The 13,630-nt window shown below is 36.3% G+C and overlaps 2 protein-coding genes across 7 annotated transcripts in view; both read left to right on the top strand.

The window, feature by feature from the left end:
* Positions 1-8,167, top strand: part of slc25a25b (solute carrier family 25 member 25b) — a 23,112-nt gene extending 14,945 nt beyond the window's left edge. For 3 of the 6 annotated variants that reach the window (XM_077240677.1, XM_077240679.1, XM_077240681.1), the window contains exons 4-11: positions 509-544; positions 1,018-1,129; positions 2,272-2,430; positions 3,229-3,381; positions 3,837-3,944; positions 4,251-4,418; positions 5,051-5,201; positions 5,352-8,167. In XM_077240677.1, the coding sequence (XP_077096792.1) occupies positions 509-544; positions 1,018-1,129; positions 2,272-2,430; positions 3,229-3,381; positions 3,837-3,944; positions 4,251-4,418; positions 5,051-5,201; positions 5,352-5,539 (1,075 nt within the window). In that variant the 3' untranslated portion in view covers positions 5,540-8,167. The remainder of the gene's footprint in view (positions 1-508; positions 545-1,017; positions 1,130-2,271; positions 2,431-3,228; positions 3,382-3,836; positions 3,945-4,250; positions 4,419-5,050; positions 5,202-5,351) is intronic. The other 3 variants (XM_077240678.1, XM_077240680.1, XM_077240682.1) reach the window with 1 other exon arrangement.
* uap1l1 (UDP-N-acetylglucosamine pyrophosphorylase 1 like 1) lies at positions 8,156-13,534 on the top strand. The gene is made up of 9 exons (XM_077240683.1): positions 8,156-9,052; positions 9,167-9,371; positions 9,766-9,941; positions 10,086-10,258; positions 10,389-10,582; positions 10,965-11,105; positions 11,180-11,365; positions 12,564-12,630; positions 13,018-13,534. Exons 1-9 carry the CDS (start codon positions 8,764-8,766, stop codon positions 13,096-13,098), a joined length of 1,512 nt encoding a protein of 503 aa, XP_077096798.1. The 5' UTR covers positions 8,156-8,763; the 3' UTR covers positions 13,099-13,534.
* Positions 13,535-13,630: the final 96 nt, after the last annotated feature.

Below are 13,630 nucleotides of genomic sequence, written 5' to 3'. Positions count from 1 at the left end.
GCTTCTCACGTGACTTCCTATTTCCAACTTACCGGAACGTCAGTCCCCATGTTGCAAGGTTGGTTTTCCGCCTGGGAACGTTGGGAGGAGCGGGGAAAGTCACCATTTTCACTGGAACAGGTTATTAAACCAGCCAAATGATTTCTAAACGGTTTTATTAGGTTGAAATAGTTGCCAAGTTCCCCTTTAAGTCTTTTATACCTAGCTAATGATTCAGGCCTAACTGATTTGTATAGTGTTGAGGTGACTGAGAAACCTGAACCGGCACAGTTTATACAACACATTTTTCAGCATGTTTCTTTGACATTTTTTGACTATTCAATTCCAAAGAGTTTTTAACAGCAACAGGTGTTTTAAATTAAATGGAGCACTTACTATAATAAAAGTCATTTTTTTATTTTCTGTCTGTGTAACTGTGTACGTGTCTTTGGTCGAACGCTGTTTCTTTATCACTTTCTCCTTCTTGTGATCCCACACCCACTCTCTCTCTCTCTGCTCATCTTATCAGAATAAGGAGGGGTAATATATGTGCCCCTATAATGTAGTAAGTAGCTGTCTTTTCCCTGCATGTTTGCCTTGCTCTGCATTTGCATTTCATCTACTTTAATCTCTGCGATTTCATGTTACATATTTGATATTCTCTCTCTCAGAAGCTGTTTTGTCCCAAATGGGTGATGCTTTTGAAATATTGAAAAAGCCAATGATTTATATATGTAGATGTTTTTGAAAGTCAATAATAGAACTTTTAGCAAAAGAAAACGTTCTTAAAATTATTAAAGAAGGAATTCAAAATTAAAAGGCTGGGACGTTTGTGCATGTGAATGATTTTATTTTCTAGTCGCTTGACTATATATGCTTAATTTTGGTAGAAGTAATGCAGGTCTACGTAGTTTCTTATCTAAGTGCAAGCTGGTCTTATTTAAAAAATCAACAGCTGCTACCAAGAGCCAAAAAAGGGCTTGCAAGAAGTGGACATTTTATTAGTTTTGGTCTCTTTTTGTCTTTTTATTTGAATAGTATGGATAAAAACGGTACAATGACGATTGACTGGAATGAGTGGAGAGATTACCACCTGCTTCACCCTGCTGAGAACATTCCTGAAATCATCCTCTACTGGAAACACTCCACGGTAAAACACAACCACACCGTCCTGCCATGTAGTTCAAAGTTCCCAGCTTTGCTTTCAGCGCCGACTGTCTCTCATTGCTCCATTTTAGGAGATTTTGGTACTTTTTATAGTCTCTTTGTTGTGTAAATTGCCTTTACTTGCATCACTGACATATGGTACACCAGACATCTCATTAAAACTGGAGATGCTCTTCCACCTTTGTCATTCGGTCCTACTAAGCCTGCTTAGTTAAATTTGTTTCCTTGCACCTGAAATACTCCATGAATGGGACAAAAGGACGTCACTGTGATCCAGTCTGATCCTGTTAAACGGATCAACAGTGTTTTGACGTCACTAATGAGACCTTTTTGACACGAGAGGTAGATGTATTCCACCTCATAGATTATTCTAGCAACTATACCCAGGTGAAAAGATAAGTCACTTGTGTTACAAAAGAGTAATGTCAGTTTGATTTGAAAATTAAAAGCCAATTATTTCTGGCTTTCTTTTATCATGTTATTTGATAAATAAAATTAATAAAATATAGCCCCCTAAAACTAATGACAATAAAAATGGATAAATGGATATTAGAAAAAAAACAGAACGAAATTTAAACATTTTAAAATACTCATGGTGAAAAAGAATAAAGCCAGGTGCACACTGTGCGATTTATAATGGTCCTTTACGATTGTTGCATGTCAGACTGTACGATCATGATCCTCACTGTAAGCCATGTCACACTGTAAGATCTCTGTCAAGACGCATTAAAACATTCATTTTTGTCATGGCTTGCCTTGAAAAACAAAGACAATTTGACGGTCGTCGTAGAAGTCACACTGCACGACCGTGAGTCAACTCTTCTGACTTTGCCAGAATTTCGTCAGATGTAAAATTTGATCGCAACGGTCATTAATCGGCTGTCAGTGAACATGTCAAACCAACTGTCAAAGACTTCAGATTTTAGCCTAGGATCAGAGGAATCTTTTAGGATTTGACGGCCAAATCGTGTCCAAAATCGTACAGTGTGAACCCGGCTTAAGACAGATATCTCTAATCCTTTTGTATACATTCAAATTTTTCCAGTATTAATGATAAATCACCTAACCGGATGATTGTCCATTCATTATGTTCTCACTGTACATGATGTCATTTCCTCTGTACAGATATTTGATGTAGGGGAAAGTATGATAGTCCCTGATGAGTTTACAGCAGAGGAGAAGAAAACGGGCATGTTGTGGCGACACCTGGTAGCAGGAGGTGGAGCAGGTGCTGTGTCCCGTACCTGTACCGCACCTCTGGACCGCCTAAAAGTTCTCATGCAGGTATGAGACCTGTATAGAACATAGCACCCATCATATGATAACTGAATAATACACATTTAAGTTTGGAAAATGTATATGTGATGTGATATTATATCTTATGGTCACCTCTCATGTACATTCATTATGTAGTCTCTTTTATTGTCACCAAGGCTATATATATTTGATCAAAAATACAGTGAAAAATTACAATCTAAGATAACTGTTTTCTCTTTTGAATACCGTCATTTATTCCTGTAATGTCAAAGCTGAATTTTCAGCATCATTAGTCCAGTCTTCAGTGTCACATGATCCTTCAGAAATCATAAATAATATGCTTATTTACTGCTCAAGAAACATTTCTCATTATTATAAATGCTGGGGTGTAGTGCTGCTTAGTTTTTGTGGAGACATACATTTTTAGGTTTCTGATAAATAGAAAGTTCAAAAGAAGAGCATTATTGGAAATAGATAATAGATGACCCATGAATTAATCTTGGCTCATGAGCTAAAATACTAGGCTTTCTTCAAGCCCCAGTGAGTGTGGTACATGAACTGAAGTGTTAGTGAGATCCCCTGTCACCAGTGTCCTCTTTATGAAGGGACTTCACTGTAGTTCTGTTTTTTGTTGGATGACCATGCACATTAGAAATTGCCTAGTTTCAGTTTGAAGTTCTTCTTCATTAAATTCTTTAGTATGTTGAATTTATAAGACTCATGGAACATTGAACCTCTTGTCTGGTGTAAATGATCCTTCAAATGCTTAAATGAAACAATTTATGTGCAAATTGAGATGTTTCACCACTGGAATGGTGTTGGCAGGTTCACGCGACCCGCAGCAACTCCATGGGTATCGCGGGAGGATTCGCCCAAATGATCCGTGAGGGTGGAATCCGGTCACTGTGGCGAGGGAACGGTATCAACGTTTTGAAGATTGCACCTGAGTCTGCTATCAAATTCATGGCATATGAGCAGGTAGCTTGTTGTTTGAACATGTAATTATGTTTAAACAATAAACATGTTTTAGCATAGCTACTTGAAATGTACAAAATCCTGGATATTATTGAACATTAATGTAGATAACCACCGTTTTTGTAAACAAACAGTTGCATCTCTTTTGTTGATTTTGTTTACATTGACAACTCTTTTCACACCAAGGATGATAACTATAACTATAAAGATATAGTTCTAAAAACCTGTCTAAATAACTATATTTATAACGGCACAGAGAAAAAATATTGTTGGAACGATTTTTTCCAGCTGATGAACGATAAACATTGACAGCCAATCAGAATCCATCCTGCTTTAAAGACCTTGATCATTTAAAGCAACAGACGACAAAAGTGCGTTGTACGCTTAGAATAAACAGAACGATATTGTTCACTGGCGTGGACGTTAATATAGTAATACTCTTTTGCCCTGTTCTTCAGATTAAGCGGCTGATTGGCAGTAATCAGGAGACGTTGGGGATCCTGGAAAGGCTGGTTGCTGGGTCTCTTGCAGGAGCAATTGCCCAGAGCAGCATCTACCCCATGGAGGTAAGACCATAAACAATCATTTAATAAAAAAATGTGAGCACTGCTTCGAGAAAGAAAAAGAAGCTTTCTGTTCTGTCATTTAGATAATAATTATTAATCATATGCTTTCACTAGACCTCCCATGCATTCTTTGTATCATGTTTCTGTAATGTACCATTTTTAAAAAATCCAGTTTTTAAGAAATAACTGCCATCTCAGAATCTGAAACTAAATCAAGTTCTGGTGATGTCTTTCTGTACCAAACAAGTATTACTTTTTTCAGATCTCTTGGAGTTTTAACAAAAACACTTTTGTGTGTTTTTAAAGGTTTTAAAGACTCGTCTTGCCCTGGGAAGGACGGGTCAGTACTCTGGTATCGCTGACTGTGCTAAATATATATTTAGGAAGGAGGGTCTCACAGCCTTCTACAAGGGTTATGTTCCCAATATGCTGGGTATCATCCCTTATGCTGGAATAGACCTGGCTGTTTATGAGGTAAGTTTTTACACCGTAAAGAAAAAAAGGTCTATATATTTTTTTATCAGTGTTGTTGTTAACAAATTATTTAAAAGGTTCCATTAATTGAAATAAATCTGAGTTGTTTCAATTAAAGCATAGAAATAAAATGCTTAAACGAAACAATGTATGGTTTATATATATATATGACTAATAAAATTGAAAAAGCACAAAAAAGCACTAAAATTAAATCTGAAAATATAAAAATAAAAGTTATTCAAAATATTAACAAATACTATAATGGCAGATAAATAATATTAAAATAAGACTGGGCTACTTTTTTATTTTTTTTACCTTCTAAATGTTTCCTATATTGTATGTTTTATTTAATAAAAAGGATGTGTTATGTAATTATAATTATTTTATTATTCATTTATATTGTAGATTTTTTATCTGTAGACTCTAAAGGACTTGTGGTTGCAATAAATAATGCTAAAACAACTCTGGGTGGCATGCATTTATTTATTTTAAAAAATATATATATATTTTTTTTTACCTCCTGAAGGTTTATATATATATATTTTATATTTTATTTATTAAAATGCATGTCATACAATAGTTATTTTATGATTAATTTATATTGTAAATATTATTCTATTTTTTATCTGTAGACACTAAAGAACTCGTGGCTGCAGAGGTTTGCTACTGACAGTGTCAATCCGGGTGTGTTTGTGCTGCTAGCCTGTGGGACAATGTCTAGTACTTGTGGACAGTTAGCGAGCTACCCATTAGCCTTAGTGAGGACACGTATGCAGGGTCAAGGTAAGTCTTTAAACTCTCAAATACATCATCATAAGGCTTGATTCTTTACTACTATTGTATCATTCACGAAGTAAACTATTATTGTTTCTCTGTCACAGTCTAAAAGGATTTATTTTCACTTGCGTTTTGTTCTCGTTCTCCATCGGTTAGCGGCTTCTCAGGAAGGCAGCCCTCAGATGACCATGACTGGTCTCTTCAGACACATTGTACGGACAGAGGGTGCAATTGGACTCTATAGAGGCTTGGCACCCAACTTTATGAAGGTCATCCCTGCTGTTAGCATCAGCTACGTGGTTTATGAGAACCTAAAGATCACCCTTGGCGTCCAATCCCGGTGAGGGGAAGCCAAAGACTGTTATATCCTTAATGGCTTTTGTTTTTCCTCTCAACTTTTCTTTTGGACCAGTGAAAGAGATCGTCCAAGAGGGCCAGTTCACACTCAAGGGGAAGTGTAGTAACACTTGGCCAAGAAAGAGCTTGTATGATGGGAAGAAGAAACCTTTGCGTCAAAAACCTGACGTTTGAATTTGATCTGTGAATAAGTAACTGGATATATTAGAACAGGGCAAAAAATACAATCCTAGCTGCAAGTAAAATGTGAGCACCTCAAAATGGCATCTGTATTGGATCCCAACACTCCCTTATTCCAATCCTGAGGTCATGGGAGGTCACCAGGTTGTGGTAGTTATATTTTAGTAGGGACCAAGAATATGCAAGATATGCTTTTTGGAAAGGAAGGGCCAGACACCTGATGGATTCAAAGAGCCAGATTTACTAAAGCATTTAGTATATGCAACTTTTCTCTAAGAAAATAACACTTCATCCATTAATGTATTCATTTAAACTGCACAACTGGAATTGAATGTGCTAAAGGCTTTGGCAGATATGATGCTAGTAATCCTGATGCAGCCTTTTCAGATCTCATTCTTCCACTAGATGGCAGTGTAATAAAGGGCTGGCAGGGCAAGGCTCCCTTTTTCAGTCACACTTTCTTATAAGATCGCCCACATGCTTGCATTTCGCTCACATACTTTATTACTTGTATTATTACGTTAACTGACTTTACGATATGATATGAGATCATTCTGTTAACTGATCTTAAAAGTTACAAGTGTAACAAGGGAAATATTTGAAACATATGTCTTATTCATCAAATGGTCCAAATAATATTGTTGAGGGCTTTTCATTGTTTTTGTTTTTAAATGTTGTTTACAACATTCAGTGAAAGTTACTATTTAAAAAAAAAGAGTCCATGAAATTAAGAATACTAGACATGTGCACACACTCCTAATGGTGATTGGCAGCTAATCAAGCGTTAAGAAAAAAGTTTGAGAATAAAATGATCTGGGTTTGAGAATCCAGCACCAGCTTAAATGTGGTGGGTTGAGTTTCATGTCTAGGTAGACACTGTATGGTCTTAAGTTGGAGAAAGCAATGCTACTATTTGATTTGTTTTTACAATAAAACAATCCTGGATAATTAACTGATCAATTATCTGCTCAACTGCAGTGTAAATATAAGCTCTCACCAGTATTAGTTTCCAAACATTTCAAACAGGATTATAACACTCTAGTCAAGGAAACATATTTAAGCACTTTATTTTAATAAAAAATTAACCAGACTTGGAATTTTTAGGAGGATTTATAATGGAATGATATTCAGTAGTTGTAGTGGTTGTGATTTAAGTAAATATAATATTTTTCAGCATTTATGTTTAATGTTTGTATCTGTTTGGGGGGGAAAACTTTTTGTAAAGAAAACACTAAAGAGGTTTAAGCATTCGGCAAATATCTTGTGTATTTGGATATAACATTTGTCAGGATAGGCACCCCGATGTTTCAAATTTGCATATTTTTTTTTATTATTGACAAGGAAAAAATAAGTTGCACTTAAAGCTATTGCATGTGAAGCCCAAAATCCCTCTGGTTCAATGGGTTTTTGCCCTTGTTGTTCTATAAAACTTTAGTATTAATATAGTTGCCTTAATTATAAATAAAATAAAGCTGCTTTTAGAAACGTACGGAGATGGTGTTAATGACTGAAATATTTTTCTAATGGATTTGATTCTCAGGGAGAATTTAGTGGTCTCCAATACTCTTGTGCAGATGTGCCTCCTGAGCCTCGTCTCCATTGAGCTCTGGAACTGATATCTGCATATAAATATATATTACTTGTATGACTGAGTTTGTGCAGGCCTAACAGTTTGCCTTTTTCAAGCTTCAATACATGATTTAGAACAGTGGAAAAAAAATAGCAAGTACCCTTCTGTGCCCCGATGGTAGTTGAACTGAATTCAGCTGTGGCCCAATTCCCTTTGAATCAATTCATTCTTTGTAATGCATGTATGTGGGTCTTGTCTGAATATGCACAAATTGCACTGTGGAGTCTTTACAGGGCTTTAAAAGCTGTATTTGAGCCTGCCTCATAATGAATGCAGCTTTTTATATTTTGCTTGTTTTGCATTTTGCACCTTTTACAGGAGAAATCTTTGGACTGCTCTGAACTTATGGGCTAGAGACCCATTTGTGTGGTAGTCCTGAGACTAAAGGCTTTAGATTTATGTTTGTTTGTGGCGGTCAACACAATCAAGGAATGCCGCTCTGAGACTCCCTGTAATCTATTGCATTACTGTTCGGCTGTTTTAGTAGCCGTGTTACGGCTTCTGTGAGTGTGAATGCACAGTGTTTGCCATGTATATCAAAATGTACTGTTGCTGGGGTCCCCTGAATATCATAAACATACATGCTAATGAAATATCCAAATACTGCAAAACATATCTAGATGTGATGACACATTTCTGAAGTTTTAGTTGATGCTGAGATGTGCAAATCAATGCAAGAATGTTTACTGGACAATAAAGGAAAATAAAATGTCCTCTGTAAAATGCATAAACTGAATGTAGAGTGGACATATTTATGTTTGTACAATAACGGTTAAATAAAGTTATTCTTGATTCTGTTTATGGAGGTTGGCATTCCACCATATTGGTTACTTTGCTCTCCCAAATGAGACTTTCCTCTTTGAAAGTTTATTTAAAAACTGAATATAACAACACATTTTTTTCTCGTCAATTTTAGTTAATTTTGTTTTTTACACGGTTAGTGCGGTAATATTTGAATGATAAAAAGAAGAAGAGCGTCTCAGCAGACTAGCGCAGGACTAATCACATGACAGCGGTTTGCTCTCTGAGGAAGTCATTCATCCGCAGGTCTAGAGTAAATACTGGATGTGTTTCGAAACCTGCCTACGAAGAAAGCATTTGGGACGTTCCGAGTCAGCACAGCACTGATTCACTTTAATATCTAAACTGATTCGAGCTGCCTGCGAGTAAAGAGCTAAGCCTACTAGGTTTTAAGACACAGTCAGCCACTATTTGGGAGTTCCCAAACTGAATATTCCTTTACTGGTTTTCTGTTATTTCAACTGTTATATGCCACTCCAGCGATAATGTTTACTGGTCACGAGTTGTAGGCAGTGAAAACAGGAACCGGATTCATACGAGAGTCGACTCGACTGGGCGATTGTTGTCATATCCTTAATGTGTTAGTCTTCTTGAAAAGAAATGTTGTCATTCGAGGAAGCTAAAGCGAGGTTAGAAACTGCAGGGCAGAGCCATGTTTTACAGTTTTGGGCTGAGCTTTGTGAGGAAGAAAGGGATACAATTCTGGAGGAGATATCTCAGCTTCAGCCCGAAGAGTTACTCGAGCATTGCCGAGCAGCTGCAGCAGCTGCAAGCCTACACTCGAGTACTGATGGTCGGCTAGACGGTCGGATGGAGCCGGTTCCTCCAGAGTTCATTGGAAGTGTGCGTAAAAGTGACAAAGAAACACTTCAGATGTGGGGTGATGAAGGTACAAGAGCTCGTTTGGACTCTAACATTCAAAATAATGTACAATACTGTTGCAATGTGTTAAAAAGTAGCATGGCATTTAATGCACACTATGTAAAAGACTTCTTTCGTTCAGGGTTATTGCAGATTTCACGGGGCAGAGTGGCTGTTTTGCTGTTAGCTGGTGGTCAGGGGACTCGACTTGGAGTGTCATATCCCAAGGGCATGTACAATGTTGGACTTCCGAGTGGGAAAACCCTGTACCAGCTCCAGGCTGAGCGTATCCAGAAGGTGCAAGAGCTGGCCAAAGTGAAGCATGGTTGTAAATGCACAGTACCATGGTATGGTTAGTTGCAGTTCACATGTGGATGTTTTGCAACAATAAACACTTTTGGCCCGGTGTATGTAATTTTGGTAATTTTTCCGGACCAGCAAATGTCATTTCCACCACATTGTGTAAATTATGTATAGTATTTAACAGAATTTTATGGAGAAAAATTATTAATAAATAATAATATTAATATGTTGGGTTTTCATATTTGAAAGTCTGGGTCTGGGAAAGGGGTAAAATAATATTGACATGGTAAAAAAAAAAAACTTTTTATAAAAAGAAAGATCTGTTACCCCTGGGACAGTGCTTGTAGTTGAAGAAACCCTAATGCATTTATCCATAAACAACCTCCAAATAACAGAAGAACATGTATTGGATTGTTTTGTATAATGATGTGTGTTTAGGTACATAATGACCAGTGAATTCACCCTGGGACCCACAGAGAACTTCTTCAAAGACAATGAATATTTCGGTCTATGTCCATCCAATGTGGTCATGTTTGAGCAAAGGATGATACCAGCAGTTGGGTTTGATGGAAAGATCATCCTGGAGAAGAAAAGCAAAATAGCCATGGCACCAGGTCAGAGAAAAATTGTTTGTCTTCAGAAGGAATACTAATTTTCTATGTTATTTATTAGTTTTTTTATATTAGTAATAGGTCGTTCATAAATTAATAAAATAAAAATACATTTAAATAAAATTATATTTTTCTTGTCCACTTCAGATGGAAACGGCGGCCTCTATCGTGCCCTAGTGGACAACAAGATTTTAGAGGACATGGAAAGAAGGGGTGTGGAGTATCTTCACGTGTACTGTGTAGACAACATATTGGTGAAGCTGGCAGACCCCGTCTTCATTGGCTTTTGTGTAAACAAAGGAGCAGACTGTGGTGCCAAGGTAAAAATATACTGCTTGTAGGCCTGAATTAGATAACATCCTTTTTTTCTTTTCTTTTCACCCTTATTAGTTTCTTTTTATTTATTGTTTTTGCATCCAGTTAGTTATGTTTAACTTTTTTTCTGGTCAGGTGGTGGATAAGGCCTATCCTGCAGAGCCTGTTGGAGTGGTATGTCGTGTGGACGGTCTGTATCAGGTGATTGAGTACAGTGAGATCCAACCAGAGACCTCAGAGCTGCGAGGCCCAGGAGGAGAGCTTCTGTTCAGTGCTGGGAACATCTGCATCCACTTTTTTACACGAGGTTTCTTAAAGGAAGTGGCTGAGTATGTCGATATGTCATATGTGTAAAGTGTTTCTTATGTGTAAAGTCACCTATTGTCCATAAATGGCTTTTTTGCTATAATATAATAAATTATGTTTTGTTATACTGTATTATAATAACAAAGAGTAGGATGCGCAATATCAAGAAGACTAGACCTTTGTTAGAACTATAACTAGAACAAGATTAGTTATACCTACAGGGACACATAATTCTTCCAAGATGTAACTGTTTGCATATTCAATTTTGAGGTTAATCCCAAAAAGCACATGCTCTCAGAATACGAGCATTTTATTAAAGAATTAGCAATGTATTATCTCGAATTAATCTACAAACAAAGCTCTTTGTACAAAATAATTCCTATTTCAAATATTTTTTCCTTGCAGAAAGTTTGAGTGTCAGCTGAAGCAGCATGTGGCAATCAAAAAAGTGCCATTTGTGGATGGAGAGGGAAACCTGGTTAAACCAACCAAACCCAACGGCATCAAAATGGAGAAATTTGTCTTCGACGTCTTTCAGTTCTCAAAGTGTGTTTACTGCTAGTGTTCATTTTGGTAAGTTCGGAAATTGCCATCTTCCTTATCATAGTCTCTTCTTGCAGGAAATTTGTAGCCTTTGAGGTGTTGAGAGAAGAGGAATTCTCACCCCTGAAAAATGCTGATGGGGCTCCTCTGGATACACCAACTACAGCACGCCGATCATTGTTAGCGCAACATTACCGCTGGGCTCTGGCAGCTGGTGCAAGCTTCCTGGATGAACAAGATAAACCCATCCTCTCAAAACACAGGTGATGACACAAAATACCATTCATAGAATAAGAAAATATTAAGTCATTTACCTAAAGTAGATAAGGCACCTTTTACCAAAGATTGCTTTGGATAGCGTCTTCAAAATTACTTAAAGGGATAGTTTACCCAAAAATTAAAATTCTGTCATCACTTAATCAGTTGCATGTCATTCCAAACCTATAAGACCTTTGTTCATCTTGGAACACAAATGAAGATCTTTTTTAATGCAATCCAAGAGATTTCTGTCACTCCATTGAAAGTCTATTTACCCGTTCAGAAATCCATATTTAATCCAAGGCTTCTGAAGAGACATGATCTCAGTGAATTTAACTGATTGAATTTAGGCTTTTATTCTGTATATAGATTATTATATACATATATTACTAAAATATGTTGAAGGAAAGCTCAAACGTACTTGGTTGACGCACGAGAACAAACATGTCTCTTCAGAAGACTTGGATTAAACCACTCAATTCATATGGATTAATTTTTTTTACGTTATCTTTATGGATGTTTTGAAGCGTCAGAATTTTGGTAAATAGACTTTCAATGGAGGGACAGAAATCTTTCAGATTTCATTAAAAACATCTTCATTGGTGTTTTGATGATGAACGAAAGTGTTATGGGTTAGTAACAACATGAGAAGAGTGAGTGACGGATGACACAATTGTGATTTTTGAGTTAACTTTTCCTTTAATGTAAATGTCATAATTTGTCAAAAAATTTCCTTTTCCTTTAATAGGGATAGCTCACCCAAAAATGAAAATTCTGTGATCCTTTACTCACCCTCAAGTTTCTGAACACAAAATATATTTTGAAGAATATGGTTAACCAAACAGTTGATGGGCCCCATTGACTTCCATAGTGTGTGGACAAAAATCCTTTGGAAGTCAATGGGGCCCATCAATTATTTGGTTACAGACTTTCTTCAATATTATCTTCTTTTGTATTCAGCAAGTTTGGAACTTTAGTGTGAGTAAATGATGACAGAATACAAATTTTTGGGTGAACTATCCTTTTTAATGTAAATTAGTATGAAAACTGAAGTATTATAATCCTAGAAAGTTCTAAAAATCAACACCATTCTCGTTATGAATCCAATACCTTCCAACTGGTTTAATTTTGAGGCAGTTCCTAAAATGGACAGCAGGGTATGTGGTTTACAATAGATGACTTGGTCTACTCTTTCTTTTGCAGTATGGCACAGAATGAAGACCCCCCAGCAATTTGTGAAATCTCTCCACTTGTATCATACTCTGGCGAGGTAAAAATGGAAGTACTACTTTTATGACAATACAGAGATTTTGCTTTAAACTGGAGTTGCTAATACTGATAAAACAGTCCAGTTATTGGATCTCAGGTTAACATATTTAGCACAAAAGTCATTCAATTACAGAATGTCAGAGTTAGTACAAAAAGAGGCAAGATTAGCCCTGAGGCACAGAATGAAAAAAAGGATAACAAGCCAGTGTGAACATATGGAGCATGATGTGAAACAGAGCGAATGATGTCAGAGTAGTGTTCCTGTTCTCAGGAGAGCAAAAGAGACAGCTGTAACACTCCATCACTTTCTCTCCTTTTTTCCATTAATTTCTAACCCTCAGTATATCGCAATATAGGATGGATACATTTTAACTGCTGTGTTTTACAGGGTCTGGAACATTTCCTGGAACAGAAGAACTTGAAGTCCCCTTTTCTACTTGATGAGTATGAAGCCAAGAACCTTGTGTAAACTACATAGTGTTTCCAAATTCCAACTGAGGATCCTATCATGTTAGGCAAATTTGGTTAGGAAATCAAAGGGATGTTTACAGATAATAATAAAAAAGTCTATAAAAAATACAGTAAAAACAGTAATTGTGTAAAATACTTTTTTTTCTCTCTTTAGTCACCTGATTCTTCAAAAATCATTCTAATATGCTGATTTTAATTTCAAAAACAGTTGTTCTGCAATTTTTTGAAACCATGATACCTTTTTCCAGGATATTTTGATTAATAGATATTTTAAAAGTACATTACTGAAATTCTTCAAAAGGTTAGAGTAGAATTTACTCATGATAATAAAATAAAATGATTATAAAATACAATGTAATATTTTTGTTAGTTTGTAATGCCCATCTTTTGATACAACTTCACAATAGCAATAAAAATCACTCTTATCCAACTTACAGTTAAGAGAATGTGTTTTCTTTTCCCTCGGCTTTGCCTTTGCATCCCAGTTTCAAGACGAGACGTCACATGACTTAAGCTGACCAATAGGAAAC

The sequence above is a fragment of the Siphateles boraxobius genome, unplaced genomic scaffold (assembly GCF_051911475.1).
Source record: "Siphateles boraxobius isolate OS27281-9 unplaced genomic scaffold, OSU_SipBor_1 24, whole genome shotgun sequence".
NCBI classification, from domain to species: domain Eukaryota; kingdom Metazoa; phylum Chordata; class Actinopteri; order Cypriniformes; family Leuciscidae; genus Siphateles; species Siphateles boraxobius.
This window is presented reverse-complemented; position numbering and strand designations above follow the sequence as displayed.